The sequence below is a fragment of the Rhipicephalus sanguineus genome, chromosome 10, assembly GCF_013339695.2.
Source record: "Rhipicephalus sanguineus isolate Rsan-2018 chromosome 10, BIME_Rsan_1.4, whole genome shotgun sequence".
Classification (NCBI taxonomy): Eukaryota; Metazoa; Arthropoda; class Arachnida; order Ixodida; family Ixodidae; genus Rhipicephalus; species Rhipicephalus sanguineus.
The window spans coordinates 74554491-74581306 of record NC_051185.1 but is presented as its reverse complement, the minus strand read 5'-3'; the positions used below and the strand labels follow the sequence as shown (position 1 = coordinate 74581306).

The 26816-nt window shown below is 47.2% G+C and overlaps 1 protein-coding gene across 1 annotated transcript; it reads left to right on the top strand.

Moving 5' to 3' along the window:
• The first annotated feature begins 49 nt into the window (after positions 1-49).
• On the top strand, positions 50-18327 carry LOC119406502 (chorion peroxidase). Its single transcript, XM_037673242.1, has 7 exons — positions 50-66; positions 405-553; positions 1328-1460; positions 4267-4484; positions 7835-8032; positions 17564-17719; positions 18305-18327. The coding sequence occupies exons 1-7, from the start codon at positions 50-52 to the stop codon at positions 18325-18327; spliced, it is 894 nt and encodes a 297-aa protein (XP_037529170.1).
• Positions 18328-26816: the final 8489 nt, after the last annotated feature.

Genomic DNA, 26816 nt, shown 5'->3' with positions numbered 1-26816 from the left:
ATATCGGCTCGCTATATAAAGCACTGTGCGAACACCAAAAGCAGCAGCGATGGAGACCTGCTGGTGGTAAGCGCTTTCGATACTGTAGTGACAGGAGCTATGAAATGGCCAAGGCCTAGTGCAATGCATTCAGCTCCATCGATTTAATTGAAATCTTAAGAATTATTGCTCATTTCTTGTTGTATCGGCAATAAATAAGGTTTAATCTTATCTTAGAAACGCTGCTTCCAGCAGTTCGAGATGAAACAAATTTCATTGTACAGACATTATCAAGGGTCAAGTCAGAGCAATTATGCTCGCCTATTTAAGTACACAGGGCCTAAAGGCGAAGTGTTTACTTAAGTTATCCCGGGACGTTATCAGTGCGCGGTGGTCCCCTAATTTCTGTTTCTACTCGCGTGCAGTGTGTTCTTCCTTGCAACGTTCACCGTGGCAACCACGGGAGCGGTTTCTTGGAGCGCCAGGGAAGTGGACGCCGCCATGGAGATAGCTCGGGAATCCTTGGAGGCATACGCGGAGGCCCACTCGGCGCGCGTGCGCCGAGACACAGCTGGCAAGCTCAATATCTCATTGCGTTTTGGAGGGCAGCGCGAAAGCAGGCGTTCATTTGGCAAGTAATTGGGGCGACTTGGTTCACGGTTACCTGAGGAAAAGCAGCGCAAGATAAAGAACCTGGACGAGCGCTGAACTTACAGCTGCATCTTTGTATTACAGTAACGAGGTGTTTCAAAGCTAAGCTGGTCTAGGCCAAGCCAAAATTCCTCCGTGTACGTGCGCAAAAACTCTTAGCGCGTATTTGCCACAGAAATTGGGAAAGCCCCACTGTTCCTGTATAGTCCATTAAGAATGAAGAATTCGTCCGCCGGGATAAACATGTGCCACAGATATTGGGCATGCCCCATCCACTGGTCCCCTGAAAATGAAGAAGAGAACAAACCACCTAAGATTTCTGGACAGATATATCCAGCAACTGCAACAACTGCTTCAATAAACACCAGGACTGCACGTTTCAGTTACGCTGGTTAACCATCTATATGAAGTACTTGGGCGGTGTTCTTTTTTATGAGTGCACGACAGCATGCCTCATTTCCGTACAAGCTGCCGCATCAAAAACTCCCATTGTCACTCAAAAATTGCACGTATACTGATCACCATGCACGCGCAACGACCACGGAGAAGAAAATTGTAACTAAATTAAAGCATGAACAACGAGGCCTTCACTAACAATCAACAAAAATATCAACGATCGAATTTCGAGGAACATTAACGCGACATTTGAGAATCTATGAAGTTCTAATTTAATCGATTCCCTTTGGTCGACCGGCAGAGGCTGGCCGTGCGGGCGGCTGCCCATTCGCCTCACTGCGCCACCAGCACAGCCGGCGAGCGACCGAGGAAGCCGTGGAGCTCGCCCGAGTGGCAGAGCTCTTCGAGGAGACCACCAGGGAGCTGCTGAGGAGGTATGTACTCTCTCTGTGCTTTGCAACCTTTCTAGTATTTAACAATATATACTGAAAGCGCCGCTCGCTCGCAGAGCGAGAAAACGCTCAAAACAGAGGCCACCTTCAAGTTCTCTTGACAGCAGGCCATGACGTCAGAGATTTTTGACGGCGTCTGCAACTTTCCGAAAATTTAATTGAACCAATGACGCGGAAACACACGAAAAGACTTTAAAATTTGTGGTGTTCTTTGTGACGCCCACGCGCTCATGTTTCGGCGCGCAATTCGAAAACGAAACCTTGCCCTGTATTTTCTCTTCTCGTGATGATGGAGAAATTAACGACAGTTGTGGAAGGATCACTAAACTGATTTGGCGTTCCTCCTTAGCGCCCCTGAAGTCCTTGGGGCCGCTTTTCTTTTTAGATGCGAAGTATCTTTTGCTCGGGGGTATGTAACGCGGCGTGGTAATCCGCACGCCGCGTGGTAGTCCGCACTCACACTACGCATGCGCGACTCTCCTCCTTCCCTCTCTCCAACAGCTGCGCGTTACTCTCTCCACTTCTCTACCAGCACCTGCTTGCGCTTCTCCTGCGTTCTCGCTTGTGTTCTCACGGCGCATACGCTACTCTCCTCCTCTAGTCTCCTCTCCTTCAAATAGTAGAGCGCTGCGCGCGTTCAGTCCAGCGCTTGCCTCGGTTGGCTCCTCTGAAATGCGGACTCGGCATGCCGAAATTCTCTCCTGCGCAGCGCCGCGATGAGGGCCAGCGCATGCGCGTCCCCTCCCCCTCTCTCTCCTCTCCTACGGTGCCTCTCTCTCGCGCGCCTGTCGACGTTCCCCGCACGCCCTGTGCGAATTAACGGCCAGGCTAGAGGGAAGACACGACGCGCGTAGTGTTCCTCTTCGCGTTCCACGACGCGAGGTCGGTAGCATGCCCAGCGAACGCCAACGGAACGCGATCGTGCAACTGCTCCGGCTTCGCATCGCCTCATGGTCCCCTTTAGCAGGAGATGGTGTATTTTTCTTTAAAATAAACGTTACGTTCTTGACGCACGTGTTCACTTCCCGGCCGCACTCCAGCTTGTGTAGTTTTCCCTTGTTTGAATCTTCCGTAGCTTATGCGGGAGGCCTATAGAGACCAAGGGTGCTCAGATTTGCTATTCAGTGTATCTAAGTTGAGCAAACGAAATCACTGACCGACATAGGCGTGCACACAAGGGGGCGCTCCCCCTAGACACCTAAGAGGGAGGGGGCGCAAAGTCTACCCCATACTTTGACTTAATATGGAGGGGGGGGGGCGTTGCGATGAACCTTGCCCCCCCCCCCTCCTGTAGGGGAACTCTGCGCACGCCTATGCTGATGGATGTCTTTTAGCAGGGGAGCTGCTTAGGGGCTATGTCCGTGGGATGTCTCTGGCGGCAGCGCAGAGCGTACAGCTGGTACCTCCTGAGGTTCCCTGCCGGGTCACGTGGCCATTCGGTGTGGCGATAGTGAGGCTCGGAAAAACACTATATGTTAACACGAAAGTGTGTTATGCCGGGGTCCATCAAGACTTTCATGACGTCTTTCCGTCACGGAAACACGTCAGCAAAGTGAGCACGATCAGATGGCAAAGAAAAAAAACAAAAAAAAAGTTCCGTTGATAGGAGTCGAACCCACGACCTCGCGGTCCGCGACAATGGCTATCGGGCGTTTAACCCACTGCGCTACCATCAAATAAATGAAGGAGGTTACACGAACGCGCCTTTTATCTCTCACACATTCCTCTCGCAGTGCTCTTGATTCGCGGGGTGCATGGTGTCGCCGTCTCGTAGCGGTAGAGTGAAGTAATGCGTGGCCTCCGCGCGCCGTTGCCAGAGTTCTTCAATCATACGAGTTGCGAAACTCCCCATAGGCTCAATGTATCAAAATCCCGACACGCCATCGGCCGAAACTGCGGGAGTGTGCTGATTGTCGCGTTATCCGTTGACTGAAAAACAAAGTAATAAACGCTCGCAACGACGCCAGCGCGTTGCGAGCGTAGCATCAACAGCGTGCTGGCGTAGCATCAACAACAATAGCATCAACAACGTTCGCAGCTGCGCGTATTGCCTTACGAACGCGTAGTAGCTACCTCGCCAACTTGCAAAAGCAAGAGTTATGTCGGGCCCGTCGCAACTGTATACTTGCAATAGGCATTGCAGGATAGTTTGAAAGGGTCAATTTACAGGCGCACCGACGTCCCTTTCCTTGCGGTACGGCTTAGGTGTCGACCGAGAAGTAAGGGCAGGCTAGCGATTGAGAAGGCTATGCGAAAAGGGTCCGATTACGCTATAGACCCTTTTCATAATCCGCAAGTGCTCTTCGCTGCGCTGCATATTTGCCCAACTAATGACGGCATCTGTCTTGCGCAGAGTGGAGACCAGGTCCTAGCTGCACGTGCTGGGGCTTGTCTATTATGCGAGTTTACGTCAAGAAAGCCGAGTCTACATTTTCCACGTCATAGCGTGAGCGAAATGCGCTTGAACACGCTGTTTGCAGTAAGTGACTAGCCGCCATTAGTTGGGCAAACTGGATAGCAGGAAAGCTAGCTTTACTATTGTGAAAAGGGTCTATAGTGTTCTGCTCTTGAAGGCGAAGCGGTGTCAGTGCACGTTAAAGAACCCCAGGTGGTCGAAATTATGCAGAGCCCTTGGGACATTAAATGGTTTGGGACATTAAACCTGGTAAACCAATCGAGCAATCAGTACGGAACTTGAGGTTGGCTCATGTTAAAGGAACTCATTAAGACTTGATTGCAGAAGCATGAACCGCCAATATGTTATGTGAACGCGGAGTACGCGACGCAGCTCCGGGGAAACCTGGAGCGAAGACGTTGTCGAGAGGCTGGCAGCGACGGACATCAGCTCGACAGCGCTGTCCGGCTTCTGCCCGCTCACGAATATCACCTGCAACTCGGCCAGGAGGTACCGCGAAGCCGACGGGAGGTGCAACAACCTTCAAAACCCGGGATGGGGCTCAGCGAATTCTTGCATGAATCGCTTGCTTCCCCCAGCCTATCAGGACGGTGAGTTTATTAAAGACGATAGTCTTTCTTGGGATACTTCAACGCAGAAATTTTGGTCTGTCTGTCCGTCGGTATTTCTGTCTGTCTGTCTGTCTCACGATTCAACCACCCGGCCAATGTTTAAGCACTTGCTGAACGCCCAGCCACCTTGAACTGGTAGCTGCGTTCATACTTGGGAACATTGTCGATCAAAAAGCAAATACTACTCATATCTGAGGCGCAACACCAATACGTAAGTATTAGATAGTGTGTCCCTTTACTAGAAAATACATAGATATGTAATTCTAAAGACCCTAGTGTTTCTTAGGCTGCGCTCAAAATGCTAGTGCTTCCTATAGGCTGCGCTGAAACGGCCCTGAAACGGCACTGAAACGGCACTGAAACAGCGCTGGAACGGCGCAGCAGCGGCCGGCAGAAGACTATCGTCTTTCGACGACATTTGCAACGAAGCACGCAGATACGCGGCCAACTTTTTTGTTTGCTGCCAACCGAGGCAGAGAGAGCAATGCAGAATTCACAAACGCTCAGGTTCCGTTGTCGTGCCACTCTGTCCGCATTGCTCAATGGCATACATTGCTTACCGCAATTATCACGGGCAGGTAGGTGACATATGTCGCATGCAGAGGCTAACTCTAAAGCATGCCTCATCGTAAATGAGCTTATGAGAAAATATTTAGCAATGCGCATCCCCATTCAGAGCACTTCGTAGCAATGCACTGGCCAGATTGGATGTTTGTGCGGTAGCCAACTTGACATCCTCTGGTTAAACTGATATTTTTTTAAGATTGTTTATTTCACATTTTTTGCCTCTTACAAAAAAGGAGAGAAATGCTTGGACAGGAACAAAAAGCTACAACAAAGGAGCTTGACGCGGTTCCTGCCCATGTTTGGCATAGAGGCATATAAGTAAATATACAATGAACATAACAAACCCAGACGAGAAGCACATATTGTAGCGATATACATTTTTGCGAAGGAATTACATGAAAAGAATATATTCATAAAAGAATTACTTTACATGGGCTGCGTATATAGAAACTACAGAAACAGCGTACATAGCCTGCGTGTATGCTCTCTCGCCTCTGACCGAAACCTTTTGAAATTACTTCATCCGCAAATGTAATTGATCACAGTTACTTTACTGCCTAGCATATTTTTGGTTTCATGTGAAAAGTCGTTTGCACATTGGCTCAAATGGGATGGTTCTCCCCGCAGTGACGGTGCCGCCGATGGCAGCGCCGCGCCCAAAAGTCTGCTACGATGATATGCAGGCCTATGCAGGCCTTCAACCCTCAACCATCTGCACGAGGCACTCGCAAGAGACAAATCTGCAGTTACCGTGTATTTAGTTGCATCTATTACGTCCTTTCCATGGCGCAACCAAGTTTCACTGCGTGGAAGTTCACTGGGGAGAGTGCGTCGATTTGGCGGGAGCTGCGAACTTTGATCAAAAGGGCGCTGTCGTGCGCTATCTCTACTGAGATCAATATACACGGCTCCTTGTATACGTGCTGCGCTTACTTCAGCCCGAAAACCGCTTCTCTCCCTGGAGCGGCCGTATCCAACACCACCTAGACTATTCACAAGGCCTGTTCATACCCCTCTCTCCAGACGGCATACGTCACGCTAGTTGTCCTACTGTCTACTGTCCAGTGGCCGAGGACGCGTCGCTCAGGTGTAGGTGCTGGTGACCCCGCGCACTTTTTTACCCCGAACGGCGGACAAGCCACGACAGGTTTGCCTTTCCTTCGCTACCTGCTTCGCTGGTTAGACTGCGTTAGCCTTGGTGCTGCATCTCACTGCTCTGAGTCTTCGTCTGTTGCCACGTGTCTTATTTTATTGGTGTTGCATTTGTGAGTATGTGATTACACCTCGATCAGTGCGACATGGGACGTTGTTGTGTTCCCGGATGCCGCGGCAATTATGGCAGTGGTCCGAAAGTGCGTGTTTTCGCATTCCCCAAGGATGAAGCTCGGAAGAAGTCTTGGATAAAAGCCAATCCGCGAAAGGATTTCACACCAAGCATACACTCCAAGGTGAGAAACTGCTGAAATTTGCTCTTTTACCGGCTCTGTCGCATTGCTGGTGTTCTTTCTCTGTTACTGTTGAACGGAGCGAGTATCGTGTGCGGTGATGGTAGTTTTGTCGCGCTTCAGGTAGGGCAGTGCGGTAAAATAGAGCAGAAATACTCAGGGTCGTGTCAAAGTTCCCATTAGCCCGTTTCGTAAGAAAGTAATTAAGTCTGTGTTATGCTTGGCGCAGGTCTGCGAACTCCACTTCCTCGAGGCTGACTTCATCAGAAAGCTGTCACATTTCGACGCAGCGTCGGGAAGGACTTTGCAGCGGCGTACTCGTTCTGAAGAGCAGGAACATAGATGTGGAAGCTAACACAATGAATGGCAGCTTGTCAAGAGGAAGCTTAAAGCTTCCGCAGCCATGTACTGTGCACATGATGCTGGTGGCAACGCTTGTTTTCGAAAAGCTCACCAAGGCAGAAAATGCAAAGGCGTTCCTCCCGTCGAACAACCAACGAGGCATTGTCAGCTCCATTTCCACATCACTGCTAGAAAATGTTGAGCTAAAGACTTGCGAAAATGGCCATACCTCTGAGACTATCGTGCGGATTGTAGTGCGTGTTGCAACAAATGTCGCTTTGAACAACTTTTGTAGACTTCGAAACGACACCATCCAAAGTTGTAACTTGATTCATGGCTGCGCTAAAAACACGGATAACAAAAGAGACGTACACAGGACGGGCGAGACGTCCTGTGTACGTCTCTTCTGTTGTCCGTGTTTTTAGCGCAGCCATGAATCAAGTTACAAATTTGCACCAACTGGCCCAAATGAAAGCATTACTGCACCATCCAAAGCACCGCACAAAAAAAAATGCTGCTGACAGAAAAATCAAAACCTTGAACAAGGAATGAGGTAGGACGGTTTTAGCCTTTCGTCCTAATAAAACCACTTCTAGAAATGCATGTCTGATTCTTGTTACAGTTCGATGCCTGTAAGGTGTAAAGGCAAGCGTAAACAAATGCAGACCGCGCAGGAACAAAAAAAGAAACACCGGCTTTCAGTAAGTGCCCATAGCAGATATAACGAGAACGAGTGGAGACGACGGACGGGGTGCGTGCAGGTGGGCAACTAGCGTGACGTCACGCTCTCTCTGGAGGGGCCTTGTCAATAGTCTAGGCGGTGTTGCCGTATCCCCTTGCTCGTAGAGTTGCGCCAGAACGGATCCTAACGGAGTTGGCCTTTGTTCGTATAAAAATTACAATTTGCTGCTATCGCATTCATTGCTTCGCCATTGCGGCGAAACTGTGACTTTGTTGTTCTAATGTCCGTCGCAGGTGTCAGTTCTCCACGTGTGGCAGCCGACGGTAGTCCGTTACCCAACGCTCGCAAGATCTCGTACACGGTTCACCCGAACGTAAGCAACCCTGCCACCGACATCACGCACATGGTGATGCAGCTGGGACAGTTCATCGATCATGACTTCGCCCTGGCGCCTCTCATGCCCGATCCAGGGGAGATCGTCGACCTCGGAAGTGAGTGCACGCCAAGCTAATTACATTTTTTCTGTAATATAATGAATAGTGATAGAAGGTGTTCGTCGTTAATCACTAGACAAGACCAAGAAACACAAGTTCAGCACGAACAAACGACCAACTGGTTTACTATTGCGATAGCAATTACGTGGACAGTCGTCGCATGTGTGCCGTCGCCGTGCTACACTGCGTCTGTATATATATATATATATATATATATATATATATATATATATATATATAGTCAAGTAGATCCTCCGTGAGAAGTCACAACGTTGTTTGTTTCGACGTTTCAGCCAGAGTCTGGCCTTCATCAGGAATGAGGGTACAGTTTGTTGGTGCTCAGCTTTATACAATCTTAGAGGAGTGAGGGTACGCGGAATAGTAATAATAATAATAAAAAAAAGAGATAAAAAAAGTGAAAACATGAGGTAGACCACCCCCCCTTTCTCCGACCGCCCCCTTCCACCCCTCCGACGATCACTTTTAAGATGTCCGCGGCCTGCATATCCTTCCCTCCATTAACGTATTGTTCCCGACCAGGCAGCGCCTCGTGGCTCCGGCGGTGCGGTGTGGGGTAAAAAGGACCTTTTTTTATGAAGTTAAGCCTTTAACTACTCAGTGCCCCGTGGACGTCTCTACGCCGGTGGCGTATTATGATTTCCTGGCGCGGCAGCGCACGCGAGAGAGAAAAAAGAGAGAGCGAGGAGGACGCGAGCGGCTCCTCCGCGACCGCTTGCGCGCTATTGGTTCTCCTCTTAGGGTCACGTGGCTGGGCACGCGAGAGCGTTTACGAACGCACGCACGCACGGAGTAGTGTTTACGGCTGTTCCATCGTACGGAAGCACCCTCCTCCTAGCCACGCCGCAGATTCGCGCCACGCACATGGCGGACGCTCAAGTACGCGCGCCTGTTCCGAGTTGCGCTTGCCCATCTCGCGTTGAGCGGGTTTCACTAAACGTGCTTCCGAGTGACATGTTGGACACGAGTACGCCTACGTGCGAAATAAACGCCAGATCTCATAGCCCATGTAACATCGAGCAGGTTTCGATGAGCACGCGGATGTTCACGCGTGAGTTAGATGCAAGTTCTAACTGCCGATCAAACGTGAAGTGCCTCCGCGTCGACCTGTGCACGGACGGCGACGCACACGAGTGGATCGCCAGCTACAGTAGGAAAACGAACACGACATGGATCGTCGACCGGGAAACCCGAAATCCAAAGAGGTAAGTTCACGTGTTCGTTTCTTCTACAAGTGGTGAATAGGCCAGTCTAATAATAACATTTGATGATATCGACGCCAATTGCGAAAATGCTAAATGCGAAAGCGCTAAATGCTCGCTCACCGTATCGAAAGGCGCGACGCTAAGGGTGACCGCATGGTCTAGGACGTACAGTGACATGTAGAAATGTTAAATGGGGGCGTAAACACGCGAAAATGGACTATCGAAAATGCAAACATTACATGGCCGCAGGCCCGTAGCCAGGGGGGGGGGGGCTCCTGCCCCCCCCCTCCCAAATTTTTATTATATATGGTGTTTTACCGAACATAAATATTGGAAATAGGCGTTTTGCTCAAATAGTCAAAGTTTTCAGCAAGTGGGCGCACCCCGAAAAAAATTCCTGGCTACGGGCCTGCATGGCCGTATGCTAGGGGGTTAATGCTTCAGCAGTGCGTTGCTTGCGGCGCGATCCGATCTGCCACTCAAACTTTTGAACGAGCCAAACGGGCGACAGGGCCGCAAAAAGTTGGTGATAAAATATTCTGCAGTTAAGCATGGTTCAATGGACGCGGCTATTGCAGGCATGGCTTTCCAAAAATGGAAAATAATCACACAATATCACCAAAATTCACAGTGAAAACAGAGGCCTCTTGGTTTCAGTTCAAAACAACCTTTCAAGTACACTAATCGTACCAGTCATTGACAGTTTTGCCGACTTCAGCAGCGACATTTCCATGCTGCAGCTGCGGCTTTAGTGCACAATATCATTGCAGCATTCAGTCCAAAACACAGCGTCGCGCCTTTCAATACGATGAGCGAGCATTCAGCGCTTTCGCATTTAGCATTTCCGCCATTGGCGTCGATATCATCAAATGTTATTATTAGACTGGGCCTATTCGCCACTTGTAAAAGAAACGAACACGTGAACTTGCCTCTTTGGATTTCGGGTTTCCCTGTCGACGATCCATGTCGTGTTGGTTTTCCTACTGTAGCTGGCGATCCACTCGTGTGCGTCGCCGTCCGTGCACAGGTCGACGCGGAGGCACTTCACGTTGACACTCGGAACCACGTTGCTCATCGAAACTATCGAAACCCGCTTGCAGGCGCCCTCGGCGCGCGTATCTGCGGCGTCTCGGCGTGGCGAGGGGTGCTTCCGAACGATGGAACAGCCGTAAACACTCCTCCGTGCGTGCGGAAACGTGCTCGCCAGCCCAGCCACGTGACGCCACGAGAAGAACCAATAGCGCGCAAGCGCTCGTCGAGGGGCCGCTGGCGTCCTCCTCGCTCTCTCTTTTTTCTCTCTCGCGTGCGCTGCCGCGCCAGGAAATCATAATACGCTCCCCGGTGCGGTGTGGGGACAAAAAGGAGCTTTTTTAAGAAGTTAAGCCTTTAACTACTCAGTGCCACGTTGACGTCTCGACCCCGTAAGGGGGGCCGCCGCGTATTGCCGGAAAGGCTAGCAAGCGGGCGCAATGTCAATTTTGGCCCGCTCCTGGATTCCGCAGTCGGGGGCTCCTGATTGTGCACAAGGGCGCTGTCAGACATGTCATGCTTGACAGAATTGATTGGTTAGTAAGGTAGAAACAGCAACAGATGACAGCTGTACTTAGAAATTAGTTACACTTGGAAGTATTTTCAGCTGTCCAGTGACCGTCGCAGCTGCAGTGCCGTGAACACTTCAGTTATTATTGTCATTATTGCCGTTATTGTTTTCTAATGCTTTAATTGCTGCAAGTGTACTCGGATTCTCATTTATTCCTCTTTCGAGGGTGTTAAATCGGTGGATGAGGTATGACTCTCGTTGTTCACGTTCTCGGTTTGATTTAAATCCCGTTTCTAAGAGTGTTACTGATAGTTTGTCGAATGCATGGTCGGGAAGGTTGAGATGTTTTGATAGAGGTAGACTTGGGGCTGATTTCGCATGGGCTCTGTGATTATTGAAACGAATCCTAAATGGTGTTTCTGTTTGTCCGATGTACTGCATACTGCACACGTTGCATTCGAGTAGGTATACCACATTAGATGAATCGCATGTTAGGTTTCCTCGTATGTTAATCGAAAACTTGGAGTGTGTGCTGGTTGCCTTGTCTGTTTCTCGCATCGCTTTACATACAAGACATCGCGACTTTAAACAAGGTCGGCATGAATTATTAGGGGGTGAAGTATTGATCTGAGAGTGCACAAGTGTGTCTTTGAGGTTGCGTGGTCGTCGGTAAACGACGCCAGGGGCGAATGGAAATGCGCGTTTCAGACGTTCACTTTGTTCCAGAATGTTGTAATGTCGTTTAAGGATTTTGTTTACATTGGGAAAGTTCGTGCTGTAAGTTAAGCAGAGGTTTGTCCGTTGCGGGTCTTGTTGCGGTGGCCGCTTCATAAGTAAGTCATCACGCTTCAGTTTTCTGGCTTTTTGAACGGCGTCCTCAATTACATGTGAGGGGTATTTTTGTTTATCGAGCATAAGTTTTAGCCACTGTGAGTTCGTGTCAAAATCAGCGTCTTTTGAGCAGATTCGCTTAAACAGGTGAGCCTGGCTGTATGGAATACTGTTTTTACAGTGGCGCGGGTGATCGCTCTGGTAATAGAGGTATTGTTGTCGATCCGTTGATTTGCGGTATAGGGTTGTAGAAAGTTTGTCTTGTTCTATCGTTACGGTAACGTCAAGAAAATTTACGGTTTCTTGCGAGTAGGTGTGTGTGAAGTGTATGTTTGGATGTACAGCGTTGTAAGTGTCGATAAAATTGAGAAGTTCATCCTCGCTGTGGGTCCAAATAAGAAAGATGTCGTCTATGTATCTTCTGTATAACAGTGGTTTCAAGGAACTTTGTGCAAGAAATTCGGATTCTAGCTTTCCCATAAATATGTTGGCATAGTTGGATGCCATTTTGGTGCCCATAGCGGTCCCGCTAATTTGTCGAAAATACTCTTGGTTAAATTCAAATGAATTTAATTCTAGGACCATCCTCGTCAAAGTTGCGATTGCAGAGAAATCTGGGGTGTCAGGTTGTCTATGGTCTGTGTACATGTTTTGTAATGCAGCTATGCCGTCATCGTGAGGAATATTTGTATACAATGAGGACACATCAAGAGTAACCAAGTACGAGTTTTTCGGCACACACAGACCTGCAATGTCTCGAAGAAAATGTGTGGTGTCCTTTACGTACGACGCGAGAGTGCATGGAATGTGGCTTATTATTTTGTCCACGTACCCTGATATGGGTTCAGTTATTGTACCTATGCCTGATATGATTGGTCGACCTGGGTTACCGGGCTTATGAATTTTTGGGAGGATGTAGAAGCGACCTGGACGAGGGTATGACGCTCGCATTAGTTTGTGGTCAGTGTTGGTTATCCTTTCTGCGTCCAACAGTTTCTTTAGTTCTGTTGATACGATACGTTTGTATTCGTCTGTCGGATCCCCTGGGAGGCGTTCGTAAAATTTTGAGTCGTCTAGTTGGCGGTATGCTTCTTGTAAGTAGTCGGTTGTATTAAGGACTACAATTGCTCCTCCTTTGTCAGCGGGTTTTATTGTTATGTCTGTCCTAGATGCCAGATTTCTCATACTCATTTTTTCAGATTTTGTCAAGTTTTCTCGCTTTCCTTTCTGTCTGTGGTATTCATTTACTATATCTTTCTGTACTGCGGTGATATAAAGGTCCAGACACTTGTCTCGGTTACTGTTCGGTGTCCAATCATTTGTTCTACGACGGTGAATGTTTTCGTGGTTAGAAGGCCTGTCCAAGAAATATTCGCGCAACCTCAAACTTCTAGCGAAGTTGTCGAGGTCTCGGAGCAAGTGAAATTCGTCAAAACGTTTCGTGGTTGGGCAGAAGCTTAGTCCTTTGGATAGCAGTTTTTCTTCGTCAGGTGACAAATTCGTATCCGATAGGTTTACAATCACAGTGTCACAGGGTGTGTTCATAGATGGGTGCTCGTTTGTACCGTTAGTGGTTTCCTGGGTGGTGGTGTTGTAGTGGTATGGGATTACGCTACGGCCACTCCACCACGATGCCTGCCTATATATATATATATATATATATATATATATATATATATATATATATATATATATATATATATATATATATATATATATATATATATATATATATATATATATATATATATATATATTTATATATATCGCAAAGGGATTTACCCTTCTAAGGGACTGTTTAATCATCAACGCTTCTTTATCAAGACCGGTCTCCGATCAAGATCTTGATAAAGATCAGTCTCCGATCCGAAGGTTGACAAATAAACAGTATTTAGAAGCGTATATCATTTTTCAATTTGTCTTGCGGCAAGCGAAGACAGCCTTTTCATAATTTCTGTCTATATACACATATATATATATATATATATATATATATATACATCTTGTGTGGTTTTGTCCGTGACAAAACCACACAAGACCTTGGATCGGCACAGGTTTATTTGTTTACTACTCGAAAACACGTCGTCGTTATCTTCTTCGGTCATTGCGCCGAGCTGCCTTCAGTTGTGTCAGTGTCGTGGCATTACTGCAATATGGTCGAGAGAGAGAGAGAAACAACTTTTAATGAAACGGCAAGTGTCAGAGGAGTTTATCCCCCCTTCCTGAGATGGCAGATAGGAGTCCTTCGGCCCTAGCGGCATCTTCGGCTTGCCTGATGACCTGTAGTTGGTCCTCGATGCTCGAGCTTAGCAGCGCGGTCTCCCACTGCTCCGTATTCATATATGTGTTGTGTGGCCCCTTCACGATGTTGAGGCAAGCTCAGATAATGTGTTTGAGGTCCGCCCGCTGATTGCAATGTTCACATCTGTCTGAATAGAGGTCCGGGTAACAATGATTTTAACTGAGGATACTTTTGGCGCAAATCGAACAAGGACACGTAACGCAAAAGAACAGGACGGGCGCCGTCCTGTTCTTTTGTGAACAGTACCAAATGAACCAGTACCAACTAGCTCAAACAAGAATTCTGCTAGAATGAATATAAGCGATTGGGTTGGGGAACATGTTTGTTTGTAATAGGCGCCACGCTGTCACCTGGTGCTTATTTAATGAGGAGCGTGGTGGTGGGTAATGCTGCTTCCCTAATCTGTAGTGCTTGGTAATTTCCTTATATCTGAACATGCGGTCTGTCTCCGCACGCGGAACGAGTCGCGCAAAGCAACACGGGAAGACACATCCTGCACAAGCTTGCAATATGGTCGAGAATAAAACTTTTCGCAGTGACTATTCTGTGGTCGAGACCACGGAATAGAGTGCAGCTTTATTCTGTGGACCAGACGACAGAATAGAGTGCAGCTTTATTCTGTGGACCACACAATAAACTTGCACGCTGTGGGCTGTGCAGAAATGTTCTGTAGCCCAAGCAGCCCGCCTCTCTTGCCGACGCTTTTCTGTCAGAAATTGCGAAAGTTCATTCTGTGGTCCGGTCCACAGAAAAGGCACTGTTAATGCCCTCAGAAGGAACTGAACCCACCCCATGAAGACTTCGATTTGCCAACGCTCGAGCTCCCTTGAAGACAGCTTCTCTCGCGAATCTGTGAATCGCTATTGAAGACGCGTATGCGTGGAAGATTCCAGTGTTTTGACATATGCCAGTATTGATATTAGCCGCAGAAAAACTTGTTATTGTGAACGGAAGCAGAAAAACGAAGGCGTATAATGATAACAAATGACAGCGGTTCTAAAATTTCGTGAACCTGATCTATCGCGTGCGGAACACTAAAGTCACTTTCACCACAGTACGTTTATGGCATGCGAAAAAGTGCACTAACATTTGCACGGGAGACTCGAATTTTGAGCAATCCTTCTGAATGGGCGGGGCCATAAATCACCCGTAAAAGAACGCTAACGCCACCGCGAAAAGAAAACAATAATAACAAATGACAGCGTGTATAAAATTTTCTGGCCTTGATCCATCGAATACGCAACGCTTAAGCCACTTTCGCCGCAGTACACCTGTGTCAAGCAAAAAAAAAAGCGCAATAAGATTGGCGTGAACCTACTAGTTGTCACTGGACACAGTACACTTTGTCACTTAATTAGATACACTTGCCCGCGCCGTATAATTACGAGTACTTGTATGATTGTCAACGTCTGAAAACTTTATAGAAACATCTAAAGTAGCCCCTTGCCACTCTCAGTGCGCGTTTTTTGCACAACACTAATGCACTGCGATGGAATTGACTGAAGTGTGTCCTGACGCGAGAGATCAGGGCCAGAGTATTTTAGTAGTGTCGCCCTTTGTCGTTATGATTCCCTTCTCGCGGTGGCGTTGACGCTGTTCTTAAGGAAATCTGTGGCTGTGTTCGCACAATCGGGAGGATCGCTCAAAATTTGAGTCTCCTGTGCAGATCTTAGTGCACATTTTCTTTTTGCATGGCACAAATGTAATGTGGTGAAAGTGACTTAACTGTTCCGCACTCGATAGATCAGGTCCAGAAACTTTTAGAACCGCTGTCATTTGTTATTATACGCCTTCTTTTTGCTGCTTAAATTCGCGACAAGTTTACCTGCTTTGGCATGTCAGACCAGCAAGCATGCCAAAGGTGGGCTTCGCCTTCGTATTTCGAACCTTTCACGCATAAGCGTCTTCCATCTCGCGTACTATGCCCGGAAATGGCCTCCTTGGTCCGGACTTATTCACAAAGCTGCGAGCGAATATTGCGATTCGCGAGAAAAGCTGTCAAGAGAGGAGGGCGCAGTGCTTATTCTGTGAATTAGACCACAGAATAAACCCTACCAATTTGTGAGAGAAACCCGTCGTCAAGAGAGGTGGGCTGTTTGGGCTACAGCGATGTCTGGTGCGCACGGTCCACAGCACAAGTCTTTTTGGTGTGGTCCACAAAATAAAGCTGCACTTTATTTTGTGGTCTAGTTCACACAACAAAGCTGCAGTTTACCCTGTGGTCTGGTCCACGGAACAGATTGGGACTCTATTCTGTGGTCTGGTGCGCAGAAACCGTCGTCAAGAGAGGTGGGCTGCTTGGGCTACAGAACATTTCTGCACAGCCCACAGCGCGCAAGCTTATTGTGTGGTCCACAGAATAAAGCTGCACTCTATTCTGTGGTCTGGACCATAGAATAGTCACTGCGAAAACTTTTTCCGAAGCCGGCGTCCAGGCATTCGGACCAGCGACCCTTCATTCCGCAGCGCGGCACGTTACACCGCATCGAGTCTCTCTCTTCGCAGATGTCTGGCCACACAGCAGCACGCCGGCTGCTTACTTGGCAAACTCGTGTTTTCGACTCACTGTAGCGCTCCTAAAGCGGCCAGCCTTCGTATGGCATTCTTATTTGTTGCTATCGCATTCATTAATATTTGGTCCTTGCGCCGAAACTGTGGTTTTATTTGTCTTTAGAAAAAACGTAACCTTCGTGCAGACTCGTCTCAAACGGGCACGCGCACATGCTAAGATAAAAGATTTAAGGGAGCGGCACAAAGCAGAGAGGGCCAATGTGAAAAGAACAGCAGAAGCAGGATACGGTGAAAATTGACACCTTCCTTTCGCACAGTCAAACTCAGAACCCGTGAGCATGATGGAAGGTTCGCTAACACAAATATCCTTACCATCTTCCAAGATACTCAATGTCAAAAATTTCCCAAATCGTGTTTTTTGCTCGGAGCGGGACACGACAGTTGTTCTTCCGTGAAATGGTTAGCACGAAGGTCTTCCTTTTTCTTTTTTTTCCTTTTTTTGCAATGCGCGGTCAAATTATTAATGTAAGATATTGTTTTTGCGGGCCTGTAATTTAGTAATGTAATGAAATGCTTCAAACGCGGAACTTCGAGAAAGTTTCTCATTACTTTCCTAATTACTTTTGACTAAAACATAGCAAGGCCGCTTCCCTTACGGCATAAAAAATTGACCTTAAAAATGCAAAGAAAAATAAGAAGGACGAGTAAGCCTGAGTGCCATACCTCAAACGTTGAATCGAGGCCGGCCCATAGAAAAGGCGCGTAGCATCCGAACTCGACACCTTGAATAGCGTTGCTTGAATAACTTTTGTTAAAGTAATTTCGAAGTAACTTCATTCATATTTAAATGCAATAGTGATTTAATGTCATTGATTTTGAGCACCTTCAATTTGTAACTCAATTTAATGAGTTTTTAGGAGTAATTTCGCCACCTCTGCTTTAGCTGCAAGTCCCCAGAAAGATGGAGCCAACTTTTGTTACAGTTTATAATTTAAAAAGTAATTCTATTACTTTTCAGTTGTAACAGTAATGTAATCTCATCGCTTGGGCCGGGCCAGCTGTAGTGTAATCTAATTACACTTGTAGAAATGTAATTATTAATTTTATCTCTGAAAGCGCAGATCCCAACAACGTCATCGATTGCTGCTCTCCAGGAAGACGCAACGCATCAAATTGCTTCTCCTTCGACATTCCTTCGGACGATCCCTTCTACGCTCCTTTCAACCAGACTTGCATGAACCTTCCTCGCTCAGCTCCGTGCACGCGCTGCACGCTGGGTAAGTATGCTGAGATTCGAAACCAACACTTGAATGTCATAATTAATGCTCTGCTCCAGCCCGCGATCAGCGAGATGTTGGGCTTATAAATTTTTTCTACTGAATTCTGTTGTTATTAATTCGCAATCACAGGAAAATTATTGCAAGGGGAAATGAAAGCCAAATATCATTTTCGAATATCGCGCCGAAAATTCGGCGCGTGAAAGTCAGTGTGACGTCACAAATTTCATTTGCGTACTTTAACAAAGCTGGTGCTTCGAAATTTTGTGGAACTTCCTATGTCAAAGACTATGGGGCGCGAGGCCCACCACTGCAGGCGCGGGCGCTGAAATCGTTGTGACGTGCAGGGTTGGATCACGTGATCTCACGTTGCTCCGGCGAAGGAACTTGGACGGTTGAACGCGTTGCTTTAAACCGCAATTTCTGGCGTTTTACCCTTTGAACAGCGTTGTTTTGCTCTCACTTCATGTGTGCGGACACCTACACAATTTGGGAGAGTGTAGTCAAAGTTACCGGCGGCATGGTCCGTGCCACAGAGCGAGCCTAACGTGAGCTTTCACTTTCACCATTACTGTGCTTTGCCAGAGCGTGATACCGCTGTCACCTGACATTCCTTCAGTGTTATTTATAGCTCATGGCGTTCCTTGCTTATAGAGGATGTCTGTAGAATGAGCCCATCCAAGGCTGACTTCTTTATGTTGAGCTAGAGGCGACAACGTGGCCGGCTTCATGCATTGATTCACCTTCTATAATTTTTAGGGTTTCACGTCCTAAAACCACGATGTGATTATGAGGGACGCCGTAGTGGAGGGCTCCGGAAATTTCGACCACCTCCAATAAGTTCTTTAACGAGCACCTATACACCAATTTCACAAGGAGGCTGCCATTTTTAAAGCACTTCACCGCCGCAGCGCCGTCTATCGTCTGCGACGTTTCGCCGCCCTTCCGGTGTGTGGGGTTCTGCGGCGGCGTATGCAGCGTATGCGCTCGGTTCACAAGGTATTGCTGTTCTTCGCGGTACACGGGCAAAACAGGGCAACGCTTTTCGAGTGTAAAGGCGCTGATAAATAATCGCTAAGCTCTCAGCTTCAAAATGGCTGAAACAGCAAGCAGCGGCGGCCCACGAGACGTTCCCGCAGCAGCGCCGATGAGAATAATGCCAATGCAGTTCTTAAGCAGCATGTGTAAATTGGTAATTGCAATTTGTATGTTTTGTTATAGCTGGCCGGGTGAGGTTCTTAGAATAATCACTATAAAAGAGCGTTAACATTTAGGACAACTGTCGAAGTATAATCGGAGAAACGTAAATGGAGACGAGCGAACACGTAGGCCATTGTCCGACTGCGCGCTAGGTGTGCGCATTAGTGTTTAAGATGGCTCCCGGGTTTCCGTGCCGTGATTATTCGAGTTCAACGTAACTCTAATCCCTAACAGACCATTTTGGTTCCGCTTGGCACGTTGCAATACAATGTTCACGGAACGACAGGATCACAAACACCGATGCCTGTGTTTATTTGTGTCGCCGTCGTAGCTTGTGGCCTCTGATCCTTGCACAGGATATGGAACAGAAGTACGACGTGTGAGCTCAAAATTCGGCGTAGAAACAACACCGATGATAAAATAAAAATAAGCCTGTTGCACATCTGGAAGCGTGGCATGGCGTAAGTTCGCTTCGGCGCGAGCCGCCGCCACTAGCGATACACCGAAAGGGCGCTCGTTTTTGGTAACATTATTGTCAATTTGTTTTCGGGTGAGTATTTCAGAAGCATTACGACGAGCGCACGTGTCCAGGTAACGACCTGGCTTTAACGAACGTGGGCCGATTATTCACGACACCCAGGCTGCCGCGCGAAAAAAAAAAGTGCGGTTGTCATAACGCTACCCCAGTTATCGTCACAAAATTGACAAGTCGAGAAAGAACGTGCTCTCGACGAAACGTTAGAAACGCGTACCTACGCCAAAGAACACATGTCATGCGGGCCTTTCTGTCATGTAGATTGAAAATTGCTCATTCAATCATCTCGAAATTGCACGCACTAAGATGGCACATTTTCTAGCCGCAGGCATTGTAAATCACGTGCTGTAGCATAGAAATCAGAGAGGTTCATGAGAACAACTCTTGGCCAAACATTTTTTGTATTAATCGTCAGCCTTGACATTGGTTCTCTTTGGTGCAGATGATAAAGTGTACCAGCACCCAAGCACAATCACAAGCTGGTGTGGTGACTTGGAGAAATGGCCATAAGTGCAGACACCACATATAATAATGTACTATTAATTTTGTCGGAGAAGAAGGCGTGCGACCTGAGAGAAGCGAAGTCATTTAAAAACATTGTGCACTTCGCATGCCTTGGCTGCCAGTCTTTCAGGCTTCCGTAGCTGTTGCCGCAGCCAAACACAGCGCAGTGGTAGCTTGTCGACCTGTTCTCGTCCTACATTTCGATTTGCGGCAGCACAATTGTTTCAGCACGTCGAAAAATGGAAACACGCTGACCTCTCACGCACCACGCAGTGCAAAACTCGGGAATCCGCACACACCAGCGGCAGCGGTCGGCCGAGGTGGAGAGGGAGAAAGCGGTGAAAATACACCGGTTCGAGGCTACGCTCCTCCTCTCCGTGAAAACGGTCTATATATATATATATATATATATTGTAGTGAAGAATACAGACGACTGACGACGACGAAGCAGCCAAGAAAGCAAGCCACATCGTTGGTGGTAGCCACGCGACCCGAGCTTGCGCTTGCTTGGATTTTGGACCCTCGACGTTCCTCGACATTCCTCGACGATACACGGCGCCGCAGGTGACGTGGACAGCCGAAGGTCCAGCCTGAGGAGGGGTCTCGTTGGCCATGTTGGGGTCACGGACAGGGGGGAGCTTGCGGGAGCGAAGTTCCACGTTCGTACGGAGAATCCACGTACCTCCACCAAATGTCACGTGGTTTATTCACGTACAAACGTGAAGGAACGACGAGGAACGTCGAGGAACGTCGAGGAACGTCGAGGAACGTCGAGGGTCCAAAATCCAAGCAAGCGCAAGCTCGGGTCGCGTGGCTACCACCAACGATGTGGCTTGCTTTCTTGGCTGCTTCGTCGTCGTCTGTATTGTTCACTACAATATATATATATATATATATATATATATATATATATATATATATATATATATATATATATATATATATATATATATACACGGACCTCAAGCGTTGAATCACGTCAAACGGTAGCCGCGAAGTCTCATACTGCTTATCAACGGAGTTGTATGTGCTGGATACTGATATTTTAAATGAAACATAAAATTGCCAATACAGCTATCTGACCTAGTTGGAATCGGTTCATGGTTATGAAGCGCGCGCAAAAAAACAAAAAGAAAAAACACGGGGACGAAGCAGTGATACACACACAAACGCCGGCGTTTGTGGTGTCCTGACTTGTTTCTTGTGTCCGTGTTTGCAGGGCCTGTCTTTTTAGAATGAATACAAGACAAGCGCTTGTCCTGTGTGTATCTCTGCTTCGTCCACGTGTTTTTCGGACTTCATAAGCATAAAACTGTCATCTAGATTCTAGACCGTAAGCCACCCCCTGCAGTATGCTAGTGCATTAAAATGGGCAAGGTAATACGGCTGGCTGGCACACGGTGCATTTGCTATCGCTATCGAGCCTTATCGGAGCCGTATTTTTCGATCGCGATTGGTTCCTTTGTGCAAACTGCAGAAAGGGGCAAATCGTCGAACATTTTCATCCCGATGTGGCTCGATGGCGATCGAAACGCACCGTGTGACAACCGCAGAAAATTGGCGCGATAAGGAGCAACAGATAAATATTAAAATTGTGCCGCAGGCAAAACTTGTGGTCATGTAAAATGTTATCTACACTCTTAAAAAAAAGAGAGTCAAAAGGGAGTCACGTCTGCTTGACTCTCTTTGTGGCAGCCGATGACCACCTTTTTTTCTAAGGGGAGTCACAATGCTCTGGTCGACGCTCCTGAATGAAATAGATGACTCCCTTGCTCCAAGGGAGTCAGTGATGGTTCTGCATATACAGGGTGGGTTTTTTTAAAAAAGAAAGCTTCACTGGCTGCGACCAAGATACAGTTCGCTGCTTTGGCTTGTGGTATACCGAAAAATTTTGGTTGAGAATATATAACATGGATTCGTAAAATGTGGAATTACGCACGTATTGTGTTATGGCTTCAGTTACGATATTGCTGAAAACGGCGCTTCGAAAACGTCTACAAGTAAACAGGGTTCTTAAAAAATCTTGCGCCCAAGCGAAACATTCAGAGTTATGACAACGTTTAACAATGGCAGCGCTGACAAATTTGCGAATCTTCGCACGTTTGCAAGCGAGGTTTGTAGATTCCTACGACAGCATGTATGGCAGAAAACATACATTTATTAGTGAAATGGACGTGCATGGTGTTGAACGCACTGGCGATCGGGAACACATCTAACTCGACGGCCGTAAAAACATGTGCCGCAAAGCTGGCATGATAACCGCGCAGACCGGTTATCAAGGCGACGCTTTATCGCGTCTCCTAAAGAGCGACAATACTACCAGAATTATAGCTCGCGTGGTCATCATTTCTGCCCGCCACAGCTAAACTATATCTTCACGATAATCCGCGCGGGCCACCAAATCGCTCAGCAAACGTTGAGCACAGCTAGGCACGCACGCACGGCCTCACCGCACTCTCCCTAGCCCCTAGAGCAGGGGATGCACGTTCACCTGCGCCCCCTCCCACCGTACAGCCCTTACAGACACACACAGGGCACGCTTCGCCTCCTCCACCCTGATATTATTCAATAGAGCTTTAACTATGCATGGATGTGTGTTCTATAGCACCAAAACAAAACCGAAACCATTTAGGCGTTCGTGGAGGCTACTTTAATCCAAAGCCGAAGCCATCAATACGAGACAGCCATTTTGGCCTGGCGTCGTTAGGCGGCATTGTTCGTGATCCGTCTCGTTGTGGTCGTTCTTTAGTCCGCCAGAATAATCTGTGTCGTCAGGCGTGATTGCAAGTGATTGTTTTGCGTGACTTTCTTCGTGCTATGCATTCGTGGCGTAGTATCGTATCGTCGGCTCGCTCTTGCCGTGTCTGGCTGATCGTTTTGCGTGACTTTCCTTCCGTGCTATGCATTCGTGGCGTAGTATCGTGTCGTCGGCTCACGCTTGCCGTGACTGGCTGAAGCAGTGTCACTCAGTGTTTGGGAAAAGCAGCCTCCGGACGGAGAAGTCCCTGCAGTAAGCTTCGTTTCGTCGTGAACTTGCCTGAGCAAGATGGCAGCGCATGACGGATCCCAGTGGCATCGACAGACGAAGCCTGTGGACGACGCTCCTACGGTCGTTATAGATTTCAGGTGAGTTCTGCCGGCTTCTGCCTACAACTCTTTTATTCGCTTCACACGTAGCTTTGCCACTTGTCTTTCTGATGTTCCAGTTGCACGGATTTTGCTATCGTGTTTCAATGGCTTGGCAACGACGAAAACCGCGCTGGACTATCCAGTAGTGGGTAAAACGGAGTGGTGCGCGCCAATATCGTGTTTCCTTATTCCATACATGCCAGAAAAACATGAAATTGCGAGTTGAAATCTCGGTTGCAAGTCGAGTGTGGTGACACGTAGAGCAACGTTGCACCGATATATATTTGAAGGGTAAGTAAGATCAGCTGATCAAAATCAATCTAATGCACCCGGCCCGAACATGCCTGATATCCAGATCATGATTTTGGCTCGTGAAACTCTAGAATTTAGTGTTTCTTTCCTTTGCTACCCAGACGTTGAAACACGTTTAATACGTATTTATTCGCTGCATATTCGAACTTCTCGCCGTGTTTGCTTGTTTGTTTGTGTGTGTGTGTGTGTGTGTGTGTGTGTGTGTGTGTGTGTGTGTGTGTGTGTGTGTGTGTGTGTGTGTGTGTGTGTGTGTGTGTGTGTGTGTGCGTGCGCGCGCGCGCGCGCGCGCGCGTCCGTCCGTGCGTGCGTGCGTGCGTGACTGCTATAAATCTTTGATGCAATAGCTTTTGTAGCACGGTTTCATTTAATTGAAACAGTGGTGACTTGATCTTATGATGCTAAAAATTATCATGCAACAAAGGTAAATGTGAATTCACTTCAAAGTTGTAGTTTTTTTTTTTTTTTTTTGTCCACAAACTGCATACGAGCATAACCTCATCCTCCTGTGATACTTGCTTTGTCTAATGTGGTGTGGTGCTAGTACCTAATAGTAAACACAACACCGGCTAGTAATAATGGCAGTAAACATACTGCTCAAACGCTGTGTTTCGTGGATATTGGATGCCTTTGTTATACCAGCCGTGGTTCAGTTCGTTATTATTTTCAACACAAAGATACAGTCTACAGTGATGTTGTGGGCAGTGGACAAAAATCCCTTAAAATGGACTTGGAAGCGTTACGCTGCGAAGCCCAAGGACGCGGGTTCTATTCCTGACCCCGGCAGCTGCATTTAGAAGGGGGCGAGATACAGAAACTCCCATGCCCTCTGATTTGTGCACGTTGAAGAACTCCAGGTAGTTGAAATTAATCCGTGATCTCCCACTATGTAGCACCGCTTAATCGCATTGTGCTTTTCGCTCATAAATCTCTAGCAATTATTGCTTCGTCATTATACCTCGAAACACTCGCTGTATCCTATTTGAATTCTATTCGCCATAGTCTGCAATGAATATTTAGCACTTTTTACAGCAGGGTACCTCATTTGACATTCTTTTACAATGCACCTTAATTGTCCTAATTTCGTGCCATAATCAGCTGTTGTTTTTAATATGTATATAAGTCACTTCAGCACTGTTCCTTTTTGTTTGACCGCTTCTCATCACCTCGATTGTTTGAGGTGATGTTTGTGCTGCACAGTTTGCCCGAGTTTGCTCCCAACCCTCTATACTGGTCACGCTGGCTGGTGGGTTGTCCTTCCAGACAAACGGAAAAATGAGACCTTTGCCTGTTGATATAGATCTGAAGAAAAAATGGCACATTAGGCCTTTAGAATAGCTGCACCTTCGTGCAGCTGTTCTGAAGCCAGGCACTAGAAGGGCACGCTCACAATGATGCGACAGAAAGAAGGCAGTGAAGGCAAGCCTAGTCTTGTCGTACATTCGCCATATTTCGTGTAGCTGTATACACATTTTGCCGTTTTCTTCGTTAAACTAATAATAACATTTGGCGTTTAACATCCCAAAACCACGAAATGATTGAGAGACGCCGTAGTAGAGGGCTCTGGAAATTCGACTACCTGGGGTTCTTTAACGTGCAGCTAAATCTAAGTACACGGGCCTCAAACATTTTCGCCTCCAACGAAAATGCAGCCGCCGAGGCCGGGACTCGATCCCGCGACCTACAGGTCTTCGTTAAAATACTGCTAGTCTAGTGGTTATGGTGCTCTACTGCTGACCCGCAGGTTGCGGGATCGAATCCTGGCCGCCGCGGCCGCATTTTCGATGGAGGCGAAAATGGTTTAGACCCGTGTGCTTAGATTTAGTTGCACGTTTAAGAACTCCAGGTGGTCGAAACTTCGAAGCCCTCCACTACGGCGTCTCTCATAATCTTATCGTGGTTTTGGGACGTCAAACCCCAACAATTATTATTATTATTAAAATACTGCTGCCATGCTATACAGGGTGATTTTTTTTCAGACAGTACATATCTTTTATAAAAAAACTCTATGACAGTCACGCTCCAGTAGTACTCTAGTTCGAGGCGGAAATATTCTGCCGCAACAAAAAATGCATTGACGGGACTAATTAACAAAAACCGTTAACTAATTTTTATTTATTGACTTGAGGGCAGTTGTTTATATTAGAAATTTGTAGTGCGTGCCGCTTTATGGTATACCCATTTTTCAGAAATCATGAAAGTTTTACGTAACTCGAGATATTTATTGTGAAATTTTAAGGGCTAAATAAAAACTGATCGTGTCCGGCACACAGAAAACGCGGTTTTTCTGTTACGTCAGACCGGAGCTGCCCGCGACAAGGGAGTGACGAAATTTGAATGAAGGCGCGTCGTGGTCGTACCTTTTCGTGAAAACTGGCAAGTCATCTAACTTGCGTCAGCGGATCGCCTTACCTTTGCATGTGGCGTTTGGTGCTCATTTGTTTCTTTCGAGATGCGCGCATCCGAAACGGCAGTAATATCAACCTTTTCTTTCTATGTTTACAGATAAGTACCACACATCGCACCCAAATAATAAGCTGTTTACTTGTGTATTGTGAATGCTTGCAGATTTTCCTGATCACATTCTGCTTCGGCCCACCTTCATTAAACTATCATCACCTTCTTTTCACGTGTAGCTCCGAGCTTACGTAACAGAGAAGCGACGTTTCCTGCACGTCAGGCGCTATCAGTTTCGATTTCGTCCTTCAAATTCAAGGATGAATATCACGAATTACGTGTAACTTTCGCGATTAAAAAAATGTGTATGCCATAAATTGGCACGCGATACAACTTTCTAATATAAACAACTACTCCAGGTCAGGAATTAAAAGTTAATTAATGAGTTTTTGTTAATTAATCTCTTCATTGCCATTTTAGTTGCAGCAAACTATTTCCTTCTTGACATAGAGTGTGTGCGCGAAAACATCTTGAGCGTGACTATTATACAATTTTGATAAGAAATATGCGTTCTCTAAAAAACATCCTTCTAATTGTACGGAGGTCATGCAGCGGAAACAGTTGCAGCTGGCTAAGGGAGTAACAGACCCTCAAAGTACAGCAAAGTTAATGAGTATCCCTGGTTTTGTTCATTGCCATGACACTTCATGGAATCTGGTGTGTGAGCGCTGCCCTTGTCAGATTAAAAGGTGATCGATCTGTCTGTCATCATGTGTTTATTTTTGTGCACTTGACTATTTCAGGTTGCTTCAAGACTGCACATTGAAGCTCTACAGCTGCATTTGACCAGGAAGCCTCCTTGGAAACTTCGTGTCTCGAGGTAGTCAAGACGTGTCCAAGAATTCGGAATAGCCACGCTTAAGGTCTGGCCGTGAGTGGTCTCGAATCAGTGCAACCTGCTGTCCTTTCGCCAGAATGCCACCTGACCCTGACATGGTCTGGGAACACGACACTGCCAAGCTC